Source organism: Euleptes europaea, chromosome 7 (genome assembly GCF_029931775.1).
Source record: "Euleptes europaea isolate rEulEur1 chromosome 7, rEulEur1.hap1, whole genome shotgun sequence".
NCBI classification, from domain to species: domain Eukaryota; kingdom Metazoa; phylum Chordata; class Lepidosauria; order Squamata; family Sphaerodactylidae; genus Euleptes; species Euleptes europaea.
Window position 1 is genome coordinate 1030050 of NC_079318.1, and position 22029 is coordinate 1052078.

The 22029-nt window shown below is 44.9% G+C and overlaps 1 protein-coding gene across 1 annotated transcript in view; it reads left to right on the forward strand.

Moving 5' to 3' along the window:
- Positions 1 to 22029, forward strand: part of LOC130480076 (uncharacterized) — a 58350-nt gene that overhangs the window by 30791 nt on the left and 5530 nt on the right. The window contains exons 7-13 of the mRNA XM_056852496.1: positions 1005 to 1130; positions 2498 to 2543; positions 6828 to 6961; positions 10066 to 10194; positions 16310 to 16427; positions 17144 to 17278; positions 18225 to 18350. Of these exons, the coding sequence (XP_056708474.1) occupies positions 1005 to 1130; positions 2498 to 2543; positions 6828 to 6961; positions 10066 to 10194; positions 16310 to 16427; positions 17144 to 17278; positions 18225 to 18350 (814 nt within the window). The remainder of the gene's footprint in view (positions 1 to 1004; positions 1131 to 2497; positions 2544 to 6827; positions 6962 to 10065; positions 10195 to 16309; positions 16428 to 17143; positions 17279 to 18224; positions 18351 to 22029) is intronic.

Consider the following 22029-nt stretch of genomic DNA (forward strand, 5'->3'; position numbering starts at 1 on the left):
GAAGAAAAGCTCTGCCCCCAATCCCGGACTTGTGCCCTGCCACCCTCCCCTGGGCAAGGCTCCTGACTATAGTCTGAGAGCCTAGGTGATGCGAGAATTCTTCAAGTTCTCTCCCTTGAGCTCCTTTTTTTTTTTTGACTCCTCTGCCTGCTACTTACCAAGCAAAGCCAGAGTGTGTAATAGGGAAAATGTACTTAGGACAGTCTCAGACCACACACACATAACAGTAAAGCATATAGGTTTATTGAACTTAAAGAGTTTGCAAGGCAAAGAGAAAAATAATACTTAGACAGATTTAACAACATCCCACATAGAGACTGATACACAGACAGACAGACAGACAGACAGACCGAGCCGCTCTGGGTCATTCCAAAGGAGAGACAGAATGATTTCTCCCTGGGAAGGACAAAGACTGGACATTTGGACTGCCCTTTTATAAGCTGGACCGTGAGGAGAGGGTCTCAAATGACCCCTTCCTGTCACATTCTTTAGGAAATAAGTTTCCACAAATCATGACTAAAATTGTTTAGAAATATCTTGTTCCATAATAATTCTTCCAGTGTCGGGTCTGCTAACTGATTGTCCTGTCCATCCGTCAATGTTCCAAAACAATCTCCCCCTACGTGAGCAGACAATTTGCCGCCTGCTTGAACGGCCTTGATTTGGAGCACGTAATGTGCTTTGGGTGATTAGCTCCTGTGCCCTTTAGGGTCAGGAGCCTAATTAGAGCTGATGTCAGCTAAAAGTCAGGTCTTCATATTGCTTCTAAGTTATATATTAATAAGCTACAGATTAATTGGTTTTTCTTAACACAAACTAATAATATTTAATATAAATTAATAATTTTAATATAAACTAATGTTCAATACCAAAAATTCTCGCAACACTAGGCCTGAAGCATTTTCAACTAGACATCTGTGGGCCTTCCAGAATCTGTACTCCATGTATGCCATACCATGAGCCCGCCATATGGTACATCTGTTCCCTGTCTTCTGTGCTTACAGTACTACAGCTGTGCCGCTCTAAGCAACATGGCAACAAACTCTCAGCACCACGAAGTTATGCTGCAAATTGGGGACCGGTTTCTTCTGCGGATGCTCCTTGCTCTCCTCTCTTCTTCTGTGGACAAGGTAAAGCTGTGGATTGCGTGGGATTATGAGATAGGATATTACTGACCAAATTACTGTTTTTTTTCTTCTAACTCCTCTATCCTAAGCTTGTTTATCCAGAAATTCCCCCTTTTATTTCAGTGGAACTTACTTCATTGTAAGCTTGCTCAGGATTGCAGCCTAACTATCTTTGTGTACAGTAAAAATATCACAAGCATGTTTTTCCTCTATAAGGCCCAAACGAGGAGATCCTGAAGTTAGCTTTGTATAATAAAATGCGTCCTTCCAGTCCCTCCATTCTACCCAGGGGATGTGGAATTAATTTACCCAGATGGCCCAAGTCCCAAATCCTTAGACCAGGGGTGGGGAACCTTTTTCTGCCAAGGGCCATTTGGATATTTATAACATCATTTGCGGGCCATACAAAATTATCAACTTAAAAATTAGCCTGCTATATTTGGTCAAACATTTAGTCAAGAGTCACGACCGGAGACAGCTCCGAGTATCTGCCACTTAGGGCGACATGCTTTTGAGCTCTGCTGTCCCCAGCTGGGCCCAAGAGATTAAAGCAGGGCAGCAAACACAAGATGGAGTGAGCGACAAGCCGCTCGGGGCTTGTAGGTGAAGGAGCCCAGTCCAGTAACTCCCCGATCTGGCACTTTCCCGCCCTACGCATCTTTTGCAGGACTTAGAGGACAAAGAACCAGAAGGGAGAGGGGGTACTGACAAAATCCCAAGCAGGCAGCTGCCCAGATGACACCCCCCCCGCGCGCGTGGGCAAGTAGGCAGGCATCCAACCGGTGGCGCACTCGTCCACCTGGTGGTACAGGATGGTTTGTTGCACCAGCTGGGCATAGCCGTCCAGCCGCACGCCGGAGTTGCTCCTGCTCCGCATGGTCGGGGCCAGATTCTACAGCCGGCTGCTGCTACCTCCGCCTGCAGGGATGAAATGAGGACACACTTGCCCCCCGCATTCTGGCCCTGCCTCCTTTAACCCCTCCACTGTCACCACTTCTGCCCCCAGCCCTCTTGTAGTACAGAGGGAATACGTTTCTCCACGACCCAGGTGGGAAAGGTTTAACACAGTTTCTTGGGCGGTCCTAGCAGCTCCATAGCTAACGACTCTTCTGCAAGGGGGAAATAAGGTTCCTTTTCTCGGCAAAACAAACTCACATCTGCTTTGAATAGAGGCTATTCCTGTCCATGGGAGGGGGCAGATCGCCAGTCTTAGATCCTTCTCAGCTAGAGATCTGCCAGGACCCACGAAGGGCCAAACCAAACGATTTCGCGGACCTTATATGGCCCCCGGGCCTGATGTTTCCCCACTTCTGGCTGAGGGTCTGAAGTAGTTTCTCTTGCATTCTGATTTGTTTATTCTTTACAACTAGGTTTCAAACCAGGCTTGTGTTTGTCTCAGGAATTTAGTCACAAATGGTAAGTAAGATCCTAAAACAATAGTAAATAAAAATACGGTCGCCACTTGCACACAGAATTCTTTCCTGTGTTGTTTTCTGCTGTATAGTCTCTCAGAATAATCTTCTGAGATCATTCCTTGTCTAGTTAAGGAGGAGAACACTATAATCTGGCTTCAGTTGTCTCTGTAGCAACAGTTTTTTTATTGAATAAATATTGTTCGTCAGGTTGAGAGAGTGACAACCCTATTGTTATATGTATATCAGCAAAAGTTTACAAATGTTCAATTTTTTACTTAATTTGTGCCCTACCTTTCCCCCCAGTTTGGGGGGGGGCAAAGCTTACACCATTCTCCTCTCCTCTATTTTAGGTGGAGAAGGTGACTGCTAATCATATTAAATCAGAAAAGGACTTGAATAAATATGTATTAAAATAGAGATATTTCAGTCCATTACAATGTCAAGACACATTTCTGCCATAGATAGTATAAGTGGTGAGAGATTCACATTTGCTGTAGTATGACATGTTTAGCATTCTTTTTCTGCTTTAAGCACTCTTCAGTAAAACTACCTTCCTGATTCTTTTTCTCACAATAACTTTTGAATGCTTGTCTCGTATGTTCACACGATCAGTTTAATAGGTTCTTCTTAATGCTTATGTGGACCCCATACCGGTGGCAGTTGTTAATGCTCTTTCCAAAGACATGTGAGGATGAGACTCAGATATGCTTTTGTCTTCCCCAAACAATGTTGTAGATGCTTATTGGAGAGCAGAGTCCATGTGGCTAGGACTGCATGCCCCAGCCACATAGGTGTATCGTTGTGGTATTTTTAATGGGTTTGGTATACTATTAGAAATTGGGAGTTGCTAGACCCATGGGAAAGTCCTGTCGTATGGGTCTGGGTCCTTTAAAAATTCACCCTACTTGCATAGGACTCACTCACAGATAAGTGGCTCTCAAGTGGATGTGAGAATGTTTAAAGGAGTCCTCTTCATCCATAAACTCTGACCCACAGAGGAATTATAGGCAGGTCAGATAGACCTCCCAAGAGCCACCAAAGCTACTTAGGCCTTGCCATGCAGCTTGCCCTAGCCCAGTGGTGGCGAACCTATGGCATGCGTGCCAGAGGGGGCACTCAGAGCCCTCTCTGTGGGCATGCGTGCCGTCGCACCAGCACAGAGTTCACCTTAGTTCGTTACTAGAAAGCCAGAGGGACGTGGGGCCGGGCTGCTCCCCTCCCCCTCTCCATGCGCACCTGAGGGCATTTCTCACTTCACCTGCCCCTCTGTCCAGCAGCCCAATGAGAGCTCTTCCTCCCTCCCCTGTCACATGCGGCAGGGCGGCTCACATGCCGGACGGCTCACATGCGGCGTGAGGGTGCGGCGCTGATGGCAGCCTGTTGAGTCTATGGCGAAGGTGATTCCTGTGGTGGGGTTGGAGAGGAGCTAGGATGGAGGGAAGCATGGCTCACAGCGTGGCATAGCTGGAGGGGAGCAGAGCACTCAGGCCACAGCATGAGCTTTGCGGCGCCTCCCATACAAAGTATGAGCCAAGGTTAGACAAATTATCAGCATACGTACAACAGCAAAAATCACATTAATTGTTCAAAAGCATGCCAAATGCAAACTTTTACCTTTCAATAAAAAGTTTTTTGTATCATTGAAAGCTCTGTTAGTGTGTTTTTCTTTTAAGACAAAAGATGTTAATGTAGGAGTTGTTTTTTTCTAAACTAAAACCTCAGTATTCAGGTTAAATTGCTGGGTTGGTACTTTGCAATAAATAAGTGGGTTTTGGGTTGCAGTTTGGGCACTCGGTCTCTAAAAGGTTCGCCATCACTGCCCTAGCCTAACACACTGGAGTAGTCAGGCCTGTTTCTTTGGTCAGAGAAACTGAGGGACTCAGCTGTCAACCACAGACTTGCCTGACCTCTCAGTTGGAACATACTTTATCCATTCCTTTCTTTGTTTCCTCCAGCTCTTGCCCTGGTTACTCTTGTCCAGACTTTGCCACTTGCATATGAGCCCACTCCCTGAGAGGGAGTCTCCATGTTTTGCATCAGCAGCAGCTTCCAAGCACCATGGGGCAGATCTCCTATGTTCTTGTTACCAAGTTACAGTGTAATGAAAGTATGTTGAGCAATAGTTGCTAGGCATGAATCTGAGGGAAGAGCAACACTTAGGGAGCAATCCTGAGCAGGCCTCCTCAATAGTCCGTCTCATGTCACTCAATGAGGCTTGCTCCTGAGAAAGTCCCCTTAGGACTGTATCCATAGTGATGGAAAAGAAACTTTATAACATCAGCACCAACATCCCTTAAATCACTGGTTCCCAACCAGGGGTCCGCGGACCCCCAGGGGTCCACGAGAACTAAATTAAGGTCCGCGAAACAAAGTTATAAACCCATAATAAATTAATATTTCCAATTAAAAGTTCTCTATTATAAAAATATATATTTAAATATTATTCTAAGCTTAATGTTTAACTAACAGTTATGATTAAAGTTTATTTTCAAATTCTCGGAATTTTTATTTTGTACCTTGGGGTCCCTGCACTGAACAAAAAAGTCCTAGTGGTCCCTGGTCAAAAAAAGGTTGGGAACCACTGGCTTAAATGAACCACCCATGTTTTTGTACAGCTAGAGTAGAAGTTCTGACTCCATCTGCTGGTTATTTTGGAGAAAAATCAAGATAGAATAATCTGACGAGGGAAATAAAAGTCTGGGGGGGGTGGGTTACTTTCTGAACACTTACACTGAGCAAATGTCTACTATTTCAAATTAGGGACAATTAACCTTTTAACATATAAGACGATACCCATTTGAGATTATGCAAACATTTATGCAGATATTGAACATTTCACTTGATAGTTAACAGAGCTGTTGAACTACCCAGTGGTACCATTTTTAGATACATCAGAGAGCATGCTGTGTGTATTACTCATTCACAGAGCGAACAGTTTTGATTATGTATATATAAGTGGTGGATGATTACTAAGCGATGGGCAGGCAATGAAAGGCAAGGCCTTCCCCCTTGCTTATTCTGGGCCCCTGTCTCATTTGTCAGTTTCTTGGCTAAAAAGGGATAAGAAAACTAAGACCAGAGCTTGCAATTGAAGACAATATATTTTAAAAAGTATATTCACTTTAGCTTCACTTCCTTCACTATCTCACTGTACGATGTAAATAATGTAATTGAATCACCATTCATCTTCTGCCTATTACTCTACTAAAATTCTTTAATTGGTTGATAAACCTAGTAATAACACAAAAATGTTTGCCAGTATTTCCAGGCATCATAATCAATTGCGGGAGTGAAAATGGTAACATACCATTTAGCTTCCAATCAAAATTAACCTGTGCCTGGGGTGGGGAAGTAATCTGCTACAGCAGTGTATGTATTGGAATCAAAGATTCATATCCAAACTTTTCCCTTCAAAGAGCTGAGCCTTCTTCTCAAAACACATTTTACATTTGCTGAGGGCTTCATTAAACTGATGTCCAGTGTATAATGACAGGCAGACCACTTCTCCCCTTCAGCCTCTGATTTGGAATTGAACCGTTAAAATTGATTAATTAAGGGTATGACTAGATATTAGGTCCATAGGAGTGTATTTAAATCCTGCCAGCTGCTTTTAATAAGGAAAAGCTGCTTTAGAAATTTGTGGTTTGGAGTGGAGGAGCAGAGGGATGTACTTAAACCTTTGCCCACCTGCCATTTCCCCAGCTGAGTTTGCCTCTCCAGCTGCTTTTTCCCCTTGTAGGGTTCTAGATATGAGCTTCCTATGGTTAATGGATCTGGCATCCCACAGGAGGCAAAGCATCATTGGATGGGGGTGTAATTCTAATAATATCAATAGGTAGAGAAAACAGCCCAGAAGACTCAAAATTTTTGAACCCTCTCCAATGAAACTTCCAAGGAAGCAGTGGGGAGAGTCTCCTCTGTCCCAGATGAAGCTCAGCAAGCTCTAAGAATTTAACAACTTTGTGAGCACTCAGATGTCCAGGTCTGGAGGCCTTTCAGAGCCAAATGTTAAAACACAGTTTAGCCACTCAGAACACACCCTGGTCCCAGACATTGCCAGGGTCCATCTGGATATATTATTTTGGTTCTTCTTTAAAAACACAGTGCCAAAAGTGTAATCTCTAAACCTGTGCAATATTTTCTAGCCCAGTTTGTAAAGTCTAGTTGAGCTCATCTGATGTGTTCAGGCTAAATGAAGTACTCCTCTCTCCCAAATCCCTCCCGCAAAAGAATTCCTATGGATCTGTACATACAACCTTGAGCTGCCTTTTCACTTTCCAAACAGAGAGTGTTCAGACCAGGCTTATTGCGATGGGCCTCCTGCCCCACCTGCTCCCACTCCTGGATTCGAACAATACCGAGGTTCAACAGAATTCCATTGTTTTCCTCCGGATGCTGTCCCAACACCCAGCCAACCAGGTACTACCAGTTTCTTGAGACCATTACTCCTGTAAGCTTTAGACAACTGTGCATTGTGGTAATGTTCACAGGAAATTTAGGTGTGTGTGTGTGTGTGCTCCAGATACCAGAGTGAATGAATATTTGCTGCTGGGATCCAAACAACAGCGGTCACAGGCACCCAACAGTTCCAATGTATTTATTTTACACACAGCGCCCAAGACACACAGACGTCAAATTCTGGAGCCAACGCTGGAAAGTCTGAGTATTTGTGCTGGGGGCAAACAGTAGAGAGAGCTGTTGCCTTTGTGGCGTGCTTGTGATCTTCTTAGAGGAAACATAACTGTGGTCTAACCAACAGGATAGGTCTTCTGTAATAGAGGGAATTCACATTGGTAGCCTATGCATGCTTTCTTGTAGGCATGTCCTTTCGTATTTAGTGGTTTACCCCAAAGTAAAGGTAGATAGGCCTGGCTTTCCTTACTGTATAGGGACTTCTACTCTGTCTCCAGGGAGCCCTGCTGATTCTTCTATGCAGCAATACAATTGGTCTAAGCAGTGGCAGAGTTGTAGGTAGCTCCTAGGAGCAGATTTAAGGGTGTCAATGATTAGGAGCGGGGAAGAGGGTAGCAAGGGCAGCAAGAGACCCAGAGAAGTCTAGGCAGAATCCAATGGTATATGGCCAGGTGAGGGAACCAGGTAGCCAGTTGCAGGGAAGTTGCAGGGACTCTCCTGCCTGGGAGCGTTTTGCAACACCTCCTTGACAGAATAAAACATGTTTCTTGGAGACTTACTGGTGTGTGTGTGTGTGTGTGTGTGTGTGTGTGTGTGTGTGTGTGTGTGACCTGCTGGGAGGAGATATGGAGGGGCGCACTCTCCCTAGCCTGTCGAAACCCCCACCCTGACCTCCCCCAGCCAGGGCTGGACTGGAACGTGACCTGGCAGCTACACCCTGGCGTAAAAATTCAATGGAAATATGTGTGTCTTATGTGTGTCTTGTTTCCCACTAATCCCCTCCATGTCTCTTTACTCATACTGGCACTTTTATCTCTTATTGTATTGCAATGTGCAGCCAGACATCTGGAAATGGCAGGACTAGAGGCACCGACAATTATAAATGCATCCAGTTGCAATCTATTATGTTGGCATTTTCTTATTTCAAAAGTAAATCTTTGGTTTTTTTTTTGGCTGTGCTGAATGCTACAGCTGCTATAGCAATGGAAAAAAAAGTGATCTGGGTCAGAAAGAACCTGAACAATTAATACTCCATCAGGCTTTTCATCCCTTCTAATGGGTTGGCCCTGGTTTATTCAGGCCAGCAGCTGATCTTCCATAGCCCTCCCATATTTTAGTCTGCTTTTCTTCAGTCCTTTGCAAACCTTCTCATTCTGACCTGAATTCCAGTGAGGCGGAGAGGGTGTTCCCCATGGGAACAGCAGCAGAAAAACAAATGTTTGCAGGACAAATCTAACATTTCCCACCACAAAGAACTAATGCTTCAGTGTTGCTAAACACCACTCTGTGTTTACAGTGAGGCAGAAATCATCTGCTCCTTGGTCACACCGGGGTCTAAATCCTGAGCAACTTCGTAGCATTACCATCACATAACAAAAAAGCTATTCCATAATTCCCACAGACCTGGGAAGTATACTGCTTACTGCAAAAATGTAGCTTCAGGGCCAGTAAAGGTGAGGCATCTGCTCTGGACTTTTGTTTTTTAATGATTATGGTGTAGACTGTTCGAAACATTCAACTAGGTCAAAATTCAGCAGCGACATTATTTTCTGGCACAAATTTCAGAGTACTTGTTTCTCCAGTGCTTAAAGGAGTCACGCTGGCTCGAGATTCATTTCCAGGCTCAGCTGAAAGAGCTGGTTATGACCTTTAAAATCTAACAGCGTCTGGGACTGGAGTATTTGAAAACTATATATACTAGACTGGGGTTTCCCCCCTTTTTATGGAGTGCCATAACATCCCATATATATTCGGCTGAGTGTGCTAAATGTTTAGGGTCCAACTAAAGGCTGGTGATAAAGGTTTTTTTTTAAAAGGGAAGTTTAATTTTTTGCTAGTGTTTTTAAGCCCTGACCTGGATGGCCCAGGCTAGCTCGTCAGATCTCAGAAGCTCAGTAGGGGCAGCCCTGGGAGACCATTAAGGAAGTCTGGGGTTGCTACGCAGAAGAAGGTGGTGGCAAGACCACCTTTGTTCATCTTCTTGCCTTGGAAACCCTGTGGGATTGCCATTAGTCAGTTGCGGCTTGAAGGCAATTTCCACTTCGATTTTTAAATTGTTTACATGTTGGTAAGCCACCAATATGCAGATGCTTTACCCATTAGAGACACCGTTTTCATGGGAAGAACGTTAGGATTACATTTTCTTGTGTTCCCACCATGGCCTTATTTTGATTTAGCTCCTGGCACAGAAGGAAATAGCAGCATACATGAGCTGAGTTGTCTGAGGATCTCTGGCAAAGGTACCGTGGGTCAATGGACTAACTAGTGCCATCTTCTGGTGTGTGAACCACCAGGCCATTCACATTGGTCTACTTATCCGTGCCTTCTGATCCATACTGCTGCTTCATAGGCAGAGCAACATTTGGGCACGTACACTAACCTAGCCACTGAGTTTAAGGAAGGCAAGTTTACCTCATCCCTACTGGTATCTTAGTACCAAGATCACCAGATCCCATTCTGACTCTCAAGTCTCTTCCCTCTCCAGCATGAATTCTCCCCTTCTAGCCTTCACCCCAGTTCAGCATTGCATACACGTACACATCATTAATTAAGAATTTCTCCTTAATCTATTGACTTCAGATTCTGTGTTAAGGGGAACTTTGATTAATCTTGATCATAATTAACATTGGTGCTCTTCTAATGTTACCCCATAGTTAAGGATAAGGTAAGGGAGAACTGGTAGCAGAGAGGAGAGGGACTGGGGAAAGGGAGCATGCCCTCTTCCTACCTGGTTTTACGGTTTTAACATTTAGTAGATCTGCACTGATGTATCATTACATAACAAGCTCACTTTTAACACTGGGGCTGGTTCCATCCACATAGAATCAGATCACATCACAGTGAATCTACCTTTGTTTTCAGAGACTAACTTGCTGTATTGTATTTCGCAGGATGTACTAGTGTGTCATCAAGTGCTTCAGAGTGTGGGAAAGCTGCTGATTATCAGGAAAACCGACCCCGTGATTATCGGCCATGCTGCCTGCTTCATCAAAAATCTAAGCTCTTCCAAAAGCATAGAGGTGAGACCGAAACCCCATTTTTCTTTCAGGATCACATATTGCTCTGAACATTTCAGGTCTTTGTACATCCAGTTAAGTGTTGTGCACAGAAGACACAAACAGCTTTCACTTGATTTTCGCCAAGGAAGTCAGTGGTTCTGATGTGTCGGGCGGGGGGTGGTAACCCTCACTACTGAAAAAAGTCTATTTTATTTTGTACACCCGAGATTTTTATAACCTTCACCTTGGCTTTCTTTAGCAGTACATTCTTTTCCCCCTAACGACTAAATGCATCACAGTACATAACCCAAGAAGGCACTACATTTCCACTGTAAGAAAAGCTGATTCATTTGGCTGAGATCCAGCCTCACTCTCCCACTCATGCAAGCAGAAAAGACTTCTACTTGCACATAGGACAGGGACAAATTTTTATTTTTCTGATAGCCTTTCATTAGGGTTGCCAGCCTCCAGGTGGTAACTGGAGATCTCCCACTGTTACACCTGATTTCCAGGTGACAGAGATCAGTTCACCTGGAGAAAATGGCTGCTTTGGAAAAGTGGACTCTATGGCATTATACCTTGCTGAGGTCCCTCCCCTCTCCAAACCCCACCCCCTCAGGCTCCACCCCAAAAATCTCCCAAGTATTTCCCAACCTGGAGCTGGCAACCCTACCTCTCATGCTTTATGCGGTGTCATTCCAGAAAGCCTCCTGAATATGGACTTTGCATTTCTGATCCACATCTGTGCAAACTACTACTGACAGGGAGCTAACATTTGAAGGGCTAAGAAGACCTTATGTGTAAGCAGAGCAATTATTGGAATGGTCACTTCATCTATAGGCCCCCACATCTTAGGTCAGCTGTGTAGCTTCTTTTGATGGTGCCTTCTGGTTGTAAGGTATGCCTGGCCTCTGTTGGATCAATGGATCTTTCTTTGTAGCTCCCAACCCAGAGAAAAACCTCCCAGAGCAGTATGAAGGGGCACCTACTCTGTTAAGGCTTTGTAAGTCCGTTAGGCAGGGCCGTCCTATTTAAACAAGCGTTTGAATGAATCCTGGAGTCTTCATTTGTTTCTGTCAAAGGGCCCCAATGAAAGTTGTTCTTTTAGAGTTTAGTGAACCTTTGCTGAGTTTTAGGATCCTTGATGAGCCTTTGGGCAATGGGATGGTTTTATGAGTTGTGAGTCTCAGTTCTTGTTTATTGTTGCTGTATTTATCAAACTGCAAGCTCCTAGAGTCAGGATTTTGTTCAAAAAATAAAATAAACCTTGGCATTTATATTTTCAGCATGTCCATTTAAAGCCCCCCCCCCCATCCCCGACATCAACAGTGCTGTTTGCTCTCAGCATATGATTAATTGACAGGAAATGGATACAGGAAAAAGTCACACACCCCTAAGACAGTATTGAGTACAACATGTAACATGTAACAGCATGCCCCTTCCTAATGGAAAATAATGTACTATCCCACCTGAATCACATACATTGGCAGGAGCATGCCCCCCCTAGCTGCACTGTGCAATGCCAGTGGCCTTTGTACATGTCAGATGTGCATCTGTATCCCATTTGTAGGCCATCATGAATGGAGCACTGTGCATGTGGGTCACTTGCTAGTAAGGGAAACTGTATGCAGGTCGGTTTGCTGGGTAGAGGTGCCCAACCAGAGAACGTGTTATGCCCTGTTCGTATACGGAATCCCAATTCAGCAAGGCATACACGCACAGAAACCTGAGGGGTAAAAAAAACAACCCTGAGGTCTACTCGGAAGTAATTCCCATTTTATTCAGTGCGGTTTACTCTTAGAACAGTGTTCTTAGGATTGCAGCCTAATTCCAGGTATACGTTTTCTTGCTGGATCACTGCACGTTTGTAGAACTATCTGTTTATCAAGGGCATCCTAGCCACCTTCATATGTTTGCTCAAAATTAACTTCAGGAGTAATTTTCCATTTAATATATGAGAGCTTTTCCATCTCTGGGTACCTTGTAATTGCCAAAACTGTCAAAATAGTAAGTTTTTTTAAAAAATGCTATGAAATGCTATGGTCCTTCAAAAATCACAGAGACCCCTCAGTGCATGGATAAATAACTTCAGAAATGGTGCTCCTGACTCTTGCATCTTGTTTCAGCACACACTTGATAACAACTTGAGAGATGTGAGAGATGCTGGGCGTTGCAAGACATATCATTACAGATTTCCTCTGTATTCATTACTTCCAAGCACATCATGGCAGTGTGAACTCTCCTGGTGGGAGAAGCTCAGGGCACCAGGCTGCATAATCGAATGTTCATTTGCATAGACTAAATTCCCACAGGTGCCTTGGCTATTTTCCTAAATGGCTGAAGAGTTACAGACCTAAAGATTCAGCTTCCCCAGGGGGTTGACTTTGGTAATGAAAAACAGGAAACTAGAATTATTTAGATCAAACCAAGAAGAGAGGTCCAGAGTAAATTGGTGCTTGAGTCTGTCGACAGACACCATTTGTTCCCTCAGCTTAGATCATCTTGACATTTGTAACTCACTTTCCCGTAGTGTTGTTAACCAAAAAGTTCATCTCGTTCTCAGTAAATTCTTTGCATGCACGACAATCCCAGGTTTACCCCTACTGGGATCTCTAGGAGCAGGCTAAGGAAAGGCTTCCACCTGAGGTAAGGTCTTGAAGAGCTGTCACGAGTTAGAACAGATGAAATTGGGCCACATTTTTTTTTATTTACTTAGGAAATTTCTATGCTGCCTCTTCAGAAATCCTACTTGAGGCGACTTACAAAGTAAAAGTTATAAGAAGAAACTGCTTAAAATCCATCCAGAGCACAAGAGTGTCTAAAACCAGTATCAAAATCTGGTTAAAAAGAAATATTTTGCCCTGGTGCCTAAAAGACCGGGGCCGTCCTGGGGCTCCGCGGGCTGGCTCAGTCAGGTCTCCTCTGAAGAAGTGCACTCAAGTCTAGAAAGCGAGGACTGGGAGTGTCAATAGTTGCTGGCAGCCGGAAGCCGGAACTGGCCGCAAGGAGCTGGCACATGGGCCTCAGCACCTAGTGGACGGCCCGTGGACCCACCAAAACAGCTTTCCCAAGCCTCAGCCCAAGCAGGGTGGGAAATGATCAGGCTCAGCTGCCCTGCTGGCAGGGGCAGAGCTCCTTCAGCGACACTGTGCTTTGGTCAAGATCCTGTGAAGAATTATTGTTCTCTGGCTCTGGGATGGGGTTGCATGCAGCCAGTCGAGCACTTTGCTGCCTTTGGACCACCTCGGCTAGGGTTGCCAACCTCCAGGTGCGAGCTGGAGATCAGTTGTAACAGTAGGAGATCTCCAGCTCGCACCTGGAGGTTGGCAACCCTAGCCAAAGTGGCCATTTTCTCCAGGTGAACTGGTCTCTATCGGCTGGAGATCAGTTGTAATAGTAGGAGATCTCCAGCCGATAGAGACCAGTTCACCTGGAGAAAATGGCCGCTTGGGCCATTGGACTCTATGGCATTGAAGTCCCTCCCCAAACCCCGCCTTCCTCAGGCTCCGCCCCAAAAACCTCCCAATGGTGGCAAAGAGGGACCTGGCAACCCTAACCTCAGCCCAGGTTTTCTACTGTCTCTGTTCCTGAAAAGTGGAAGTCTCCCCTTGGGGAGGGGGCAGTACGGGCTACGGGCCTGGGTTTGTATCCTGCTCCACACAGGCCTGGTGACTATTTCAGTGGCCGGTGGCGAGGCAGGATGGCTTCTGGTGCTGCTGGACCGTTGTCAGCAGGTGCCTTGGCCATGTTAGGCTCTCCCTGGTCCTCCTCAGGCTCTTCTTCTGAGGACTCCTGTTGGGTATAGGAAGCGAGTTTCGTCTCTGTCAGGAAAGCTAAGAGTTAACTTTGTTTGTATTGATGTTTAGACAGACTCAGGAATATTATGTCATTTCATTGCGACCTTAAGTAGATGGTCAGTAAGTCACCATTGACTACATGCCCCAAGTCACGTAGACTCAATTGTGTTTTAATTGCTCTTCTTTGTTAAGGACAGGAAGAGAAGCTGCCCCAGGCACACACACACACCTTTTTGGATTTCACAGAAGCAGCATGGATCACCTCTGCTCTCTCAGGAGCAGAGAGGGCCATCTTTAAGCTGTAGATTCCTGCCAGAGAAATCTAGCAAGTTTGTAGGTAACTAACAATGTAGAAAAGGATTTATTATTTTATGTATCCCAGTTTACCCGATCCTATTAGAAGTAAAGATTTTTTTATTCTTTTAAACAGAAAGTCTCAGTCTGTTTTGTTCTGTGCAGTTTTTATCTGACTCATGCAAACTCATACCAGAATCCATCACCTCAATTCACAACAACTCCAAGTCTGAGTTGCTGAGATGGCTGGAGGGGGTCACGGCACCAGGGTAGGCACCAGGTGAGCCTCAAGGGGGAAGGCATTCCTCATGCATCAACTAATGACGACAACCAATAGGTATGGCTGCATATAATACAGCCTTGTATGCTCATGACACTTTCAATAATTTCCTTTTTGAAATTTTCATTTAAAAGTGTTTCTACTTAAAACAAAATATCTAAGAACATCACCACCACCATGCTGGATCGTTTATTGATTTTTTAAATCAAATTTATATCCCACCACTCCCTCAACAAGCAAGGCTCGGGGTGTTTGCAGCAAAACAAAATGCAATTCAATCAACAGTCTTAAAAGCAATAATAATGACAATAATAATAATAATAAATATATAACACAATTTAAAACCAGCTACATACATCTCCTATTGAACATGACTGCATCTAACAACCCAACAGTAAAATGATCCAGTAGAAACAATACAAGAATCACAAGGCAGATGCAACGACTAAAAGCCTGTTGGAAGAGCTCTGTCTTGCAAGCCCTGAGGAAGCTAACAAAGTTCCACAGGGCATGCATGTCCCCTGATAAAGCATTTCATTTGGATGAGGCCACCACAGAGAAGGCCCTTGCCCTGGTAGAGGAGAGGCAAGCCACTCGATGGCTGGGCACCACCAAAAGATTGTGTGATTAAGAATGCAGGCAACATGGAGGATCGTAGTGGGAGAGGCAGTCCTTCAGATATGATGGTCCCAGATGGTTTAGCGCTTTAAAGGTTAAATCCAGTACCTTTAATTTGACCCAGAAACCAATTGGCAACCACTGCAGTTGCCTCAGTATTGGCTGTATGTGCGTAGGCCAAGATGTACCGGTCAGAAGCCTAGTGGCTGCATTCTGAATAACACAAAGCTTCTGGAGCGTCTTCAAGGGCAGCCTTGCATAGAGAAAATTGCAGTAGTCCAATCTGGAGGTGACCATGACATGAATCACTGTGGCCTGATCCAATTGAGACAGATAGGGAGCCAGAAAAATAAGGAAGGAGTGATTTGTGCCTTTGGATTATGGAATCTAGTCCTAGGATACCATTCTTCCTCTTTTTCTGTCCTTTGTGGTACCTTGGCTTATCTCTAGTAGGGCTTTTGGAAAGGAGTAAGACAGCTAGCCAGGAAATAAAGCAAGATAATGTTTCCTTCCCTTTGTCCTGCTGCTGCCACATCTCACCCAGGTCTTGTGTTTATGTTGCAGGAGCAATAGAGATCAAGATAAACTATGCCGGCACCAGTGCTGGATTAGTAATGACAACAGAGTAGGCAGAAAAAACACTGTCATAAATCAGTCCAACCAATCCATTGTCAGGGTCTCCTCAGACATTTGGTCGTTTCCCATGAGCTCCTGCTTCCCTCCTCCACCCTTTCCCTCCCTTTCATAATCAAAATGTCGTGGCTCAGCTCGCAGGCAGGAAAATCAAGTATATGTATATCTTTGTTATAACTGGTGTAGCTTAGTGGCATAGTTGAGTAGAAATTCTCCTCCTTTAGGGAGGTCCCAGTGGTGGAGCATCTGCTTTGCAATAAAGAAGGTCTGAAGTTCCATTCCCAGCATCTCCAGTTAAAAGGATCAGGTAGTGAGTGATGGATTATCTCCATCTATGATCCTGGACAGCCACTGCCAATCAGAGTAGACTACACCAAGTGGGATTGACCAGAGCTTTGATACAGCATAAGGCCATTTCATGGCTCATATGCATCACTGTACCTTTTTGAAAAGACCAAGAGATGTCTAAGCCATTGCTTACATTTAATTATTATTTATTCTGTGTTATTTTCAGGGAGTCATTGAAAGTTCATGTGTTGAAGGACTTCTTCAGGCTATCCATGGTGTTGAGTATCTGGATGAGGAAGCTCTTCACTGTGTGACATCCTGTCTTGGTGAGCTGGTAAAACATGGTAAGGAACCATTTTGGGAAGGTATTTACAGGGCCATCTTAAGAATGGTTCTTGGGAATAAGCCCCATTGAATAGACTGATATAAGATTCCTAGGAGACCTGCTTGGGATTGCTCTCTTTGTATTCAAGTGTGTGATTGTGCTGATGAATTTCAGTTGACTTTAAGAAACAGTTTTACTAATGGCCACTTTTGGGTCTTTGAGGGGCCAAAAACAATGGTAGAAACTAGAACAGACATTTTCAATTCATACATTTCCAACATTCTACTCCCCCTCCCCACTGCTTTGCCGTTACCGATTGAGTATCCCTGATCTGAAATGCTTGGGACCAGAAGTGTTTCGGATTTCAGATTATTTCAGATTTGGAAATATTTGGAAATACATAATAAGACATCTTGGGGATGGGTCCCTAATCTAAACATGAAAGTTATTTATGTTTCTATACACCTTATGCACATAGCCTGAAGGTAATTTTATACAATATTTTAAATAATTTTGTGCATGAAATAAAGTTTGTGTACATTGAACCATCAGAAAGCAAAGATGACACTATCGTAACAGAAGTTTTGAATTTTGGATCATTTTGGATATTGGCTTTTCGGATAAATAGTCAACCTGTATCATTACTCTGGGTTATGCCCTTCTATTTTTCTGTAAAACAGCTTTTACTCTGTCAGTGATGTAGTCATTTGTGATCCCTCTCCTCTCTGTCGCCAGAAGGAGGTTCGGTGCGCATCCTGGAATTGATGGATGACCTGCTGTTGAGTCGCCTCCTGAGACTGGCGGGCCAAGTGGAACAAATGGAGCCGTCCTTCCAAGCGGCTGTCATGATCAAGCACCTAATACAGCAGGGTACAGAATGGATCAGCTGAAGTTACAGTTTCAGTACTCCGATAGTTGTAACTTATCAGTAGCAAGAATCACGTGAAACTTATGCAAACTTAGTAACACGTGAGAGCTTGCAGCTTCAGCTCTTGATGGCAAAGGCCTTATATTTATTTTGATCCCTTTTACTTTGGGCCAGGCTTTAAATATTCCTACATACTCTCCTGAAATAGCTAATCTTCAGCTTCATTGCCGTGGCCATGAAAAGAGTACAAGCTTAGATCACATTGGGCAGGAGCTGCTGGTCTTTGCATATCTCAGGATCACACTTTGCATCTTTGTCTGATCTGAAACCCACCAGTCAAAAGGGTCATTCCGTTCCTTTTCCTTACATTTGAGAGTTAATGGTATAAGTGAAGGGATTTTTTTTATTATACAGCAGATATTGCAGAAGTGAGAGGGATATAAAATTATTTGTACCAGAATAGGCTTTCGTACAGAAGTAAATCTTGTCTGAAGATATCAATGCAGCATAGAGCTGCTCAAATAGAATCATAGAATCATATTTCCACATCTCACATGATTCATTTGAAAAGTCCATGCCACACAAGATTTCTGTCACACAAGGCCTAAACGCTTTTATTTGAGATACAGAATCATTTTGTATATTAGGACTACAGCACTTAGTGAAGAAAGTTCTTTAGGAATCTTATCATTAGGAATTTTCAGTTGACAGAATTGGAGGCATAAAGGTTAATTTTCAAGCCTGTATTATGCCTGTCAATCAATGGCACATATTCACAAGATCCTCTCTATTTTATCATCATCATTCTTTAATAAAAATTAGAGAAGGAAAAACATTATTAGACATATGATACAGTAGCAACATTTTAATTCAGTTGTAATTTGTAAGGATGGTGCCACAGTCGTATTTTGTTTGGTGACTCTTGCTTTCTCCTTGTGAATTGTACAGGGGAGGTGATGCAGCTGCTGAAATCCCATGTTAGCAAGATTCAGCAATACCTCGTGAAGTATCTTACCCACCAAGAGACTCGCTTTCAGCAGCTGGGTATATCCACACTTTGTCTGTTACAGAAAGGTACATCCCATATTTATCCTCAGTACTAGATGCAATTCCATGGGTGTCTGTGCTACAGCAAAATAGCTCATCTCGTCGGTGTTGAACAGAAGCATCACAGCTATAACACAAAGCCTTATAAAGGTCTGAATGGAAGCCCATTTCACAGAGATTCTAATCATACATTTAGATAGACTTACCATGCATTCCTGAGGGGGGGACGAATCCCTTTAGGAGGCGGCGTGACCTTGCCGCCAGTGTAAGTGCATCTAATAATGGAACAAGACGCACTTATGCTGGCGGCGAGGGCAGTTCCGTCGGTGCCTGAGCGCCGCAGAGCTGCGCCTCGCCCCTCCACCGGTGAAGTGTCCCCGTGGCACAGGCCACGGCGGAGACTTGCGGTGCCAGTGGGGCATTCCTGGGGCATTCCCGGGGCATTCCTGGGGCGAGCTGGGGGGAGGAGCCGCTGGTAGGCAGCTTCCTCTCCCCTTTCGCCCCATTACGCCGACGCCAAAAACAGCATTGCTGCGCCTGCTTTTTAGCAGGCGCAGCCTCGCTGTTCTCTATGGGGCGAAAGGCCCCGTTTAACAACAACAAAAGTCGCAAAAAGGCTTTTTTTTTTGTTTTTTGGCGAATGGCTTTAGGAGGCTTGTTTTTTGGCAAATGGCTTGCCTGCGCCTTCTCCCCGCCGTTCCCGTATGCCGACTCTCGGGAATGCATGGGTACCGACAGGGTTTGTTGCAAGCTTCCTACTAGAATTCTGGGAGCGATCACTTTCAGCTCTAAAAAGGTTAAGAGAAAAAGCAGTAATCTTTCTAGAGTTAAAAAAAAACCCACAAGTGCATGTAGTGGAAGAAGTTACAGTTACTGATATCTGCCCAGCACCCAGGAAACCAGACTTTTTCACTTTTATTTCAGTGTAATCAAATATGAATGTAAGGCTTAGTGGCAGGCAGGAGTGATCTTTGCAGCATGTAGGCCTGCATATGTCCTGATCCTGACTTTACTCACTGCATTTATGGTCCACCTTTCTCTCTGAAACTCAAGGCGGATTACAAAATTTTAAGAACATCCAACAAGCAATTCAATCGGAATAGGATTACAGAATTACAATACAATGCAGAAAAAAGAAACTGTGTAAGGGCATACAGCTAGCTTCGAGTCCAGCAGCACCTTAGAGACCAACAAGATTTTAATGTTATCTGACGAAGGGAGCTTTGACTCTTGAAAGCTCATACCCTGAAAAATCGTGTTGGTCTCTAAAGTCATTTATGCACAGGTACTTGGACTCACATTCGCTTCCGTCTGACAAGTAGCTTTTATGCATGGGAGGTTTTGCCTTGGATTTGCCGCTTTCTAGATGCACATTTTCCCCATCCAAACTCTCAAAACTCAAAAATAAGCCCACATGCAGAGTTCTGAGAATTCGGATGGGGAAAATGTGCATCTAGAGAGCGGCAAACGCAAGGCAAAACCTCCCATGCATAAATGGCCTCGGTTGTTCCTTGGAGTTCTGCATGAGTTTTCCGTCCATTAGAAATTACCTCGCGCCCAGCCCTGGCCCATTCCTCTGTTAACCCGATTCTTCCCTTTCCCCTGGGCTCAGCCCAGCTGAAATCTCCGTGCTGAAGGCAAAGCTCTCTCACAGCCAATCACAAAGCAAAGTAAAGAGGCAGGCATTCAATACTTCCTGCTTCCTCCGGAGTTCTTTTTGAGCAGAAGAAAGGCTTTTTAAAACCGAGTCTTGGATTTTCCCCCCCACACACCTTTTTAGATTGCTCTGTTTTTTTTTGTTGTTGTTGTTTGTACTTAAAATGTTTTTTTATGTGGCAATTGGGGTTTTTTGGGGGGGATTTTCTCTCACAGTGAGCACTACGAAGTAAGCCAATTACAAAGCAGCATTTAAAGGGGAAGGACTTGATTTGAGTTTTGGAGATTGCTGGTGCATAGATTCCCAAGAGGAAAGTTGTGAGAGATCCCCTCTCTCTGAGTTTACTTCTCAAAATCAAATGTTCAGACGTTGATAAAGAAACAAAGGATTTATTGAAGACATCAGGAGCTGAGACAGGCACAGATAGCAAGTTGCAAGTGAGGGGCTAATCGGGTTTACAGAATATATTGACTCCAGGGCACCGGGGCACTGGGGTTCACACTTATTGTTATGGGAAGTTACAAGCTTGGCATAATACAAAACATCAGACGAGTCCCAGGAAGTCTGGTGAAGCTATCACACTTCCAAGGCCGCATCGGCCTGAGGGAGTACTGACAGGAAGAACAGCGGGGGGGAAGATACATGGGGCAATCAGGCCTGGCGCCTGAGACCAGAAGGTGTGAACTGCTTTTATGAGTTCACTGATAGCAGGTGATGGGAAGCAGAGACACAGACACAGAGACCCTCACATTCTGCCCCCCTTAAGGCCCCCCTCCGGGATCCTCGAGAGGGCGAGGTTTATCGGGATAAGCGAGGTGGAATTCTCGGATCAAGCGAGGGGCCGCCATGTGGGGTGCGGCCACCCACTCGTCGTGAGCGGACCCAAGGTTTTTCCAACGAACAAAGTAAAACAGTTTCCCCTTCTTCCATTTGGAGTCTAAGACCTTGGATATTTCCAGATGGGTATCCCCTCCTACCACAGTAGGAATTTCACGGTCGGGAGGGGGGTGGAACTGGGGGGCTGCCACATAGGGTTTGAGAAGACTAATATGAAAAACCGGATGAACTCCCTTGAGAGTCTTTGGGAGCTTCAGTTCCACGGTAACCTCATTGATCACTCTGGTAATGGGGAAAGGTCCCACATAACGGTCGCTCAGTTTTTTGCAGGGCCGTAGGGAGCGGAGGTTTTTGGTGGACAGATACACTTGCTCCCCCACCTTTAGCTCCCATCCCGGAGACCGGTGTTTGTCTGCTTGTTCCTTGTACTTGCTTTTTGCCTTCTCAAGATTTTTGAGCAGCCACGGCCAGGTAGATTTAACTGCCTGGATCCACTCCTGAAGATCAGGGGTGGTTTGGAGCTCAGGTGTGACGGGGGCGGAACCGAAAGGACCGAATTCCGTCCCGTATATTACTTGGAAGGGACTAAAGCCGGTAGAGGAATGAGGCGCATTGTTGTACGCATATTCGGCGAATGGCAGCAGATCGACCCAGTCATCTTGGTGGAAATTGACATAGCAACGCAAATAACATTCTACCACTGCGTTTACTCGTTCCGTTTGACCATCCGTTTGGGGGTGATAGGCGGAAGACAAACCCTGTTCCTCCACCCCCATGAGTTTTAGAAACGCTCGCCAGAATTTGGCAACAAACTGGACCCCCCGGTCGGAGAGGACCTTCCTCGGTACCGAGTGTAGCCTGAGGACATGTGTGACAAATAGTTTAGCCAAACCCTGGGCTGAAGGAAGACCTGCACATGGAACAAAATGGACCTGTTTGGAAAAAAGGTCCGTGATTACCCAGAGAACCGTTTTTCCCCGACTGGGAGGTAGGTCGGTGATAAAATCCATGGCTATGACTTCCCATGGGCGGGAGGGGTTCTCCAGCGGTTTAAGAAGCCCGGGGGGTTTCCCCATCCGTTTCTTAGCTGTGGCGCAAGTGGGGCAGCTGCGCACATACAGCTCCACGTCGGCTCTCATACCGGGCCACCAGAACTGCCTCCGTACCAGGTGAAGTGTTTTAATGAAGCCAAAATGACCCGCCAATCTGGCA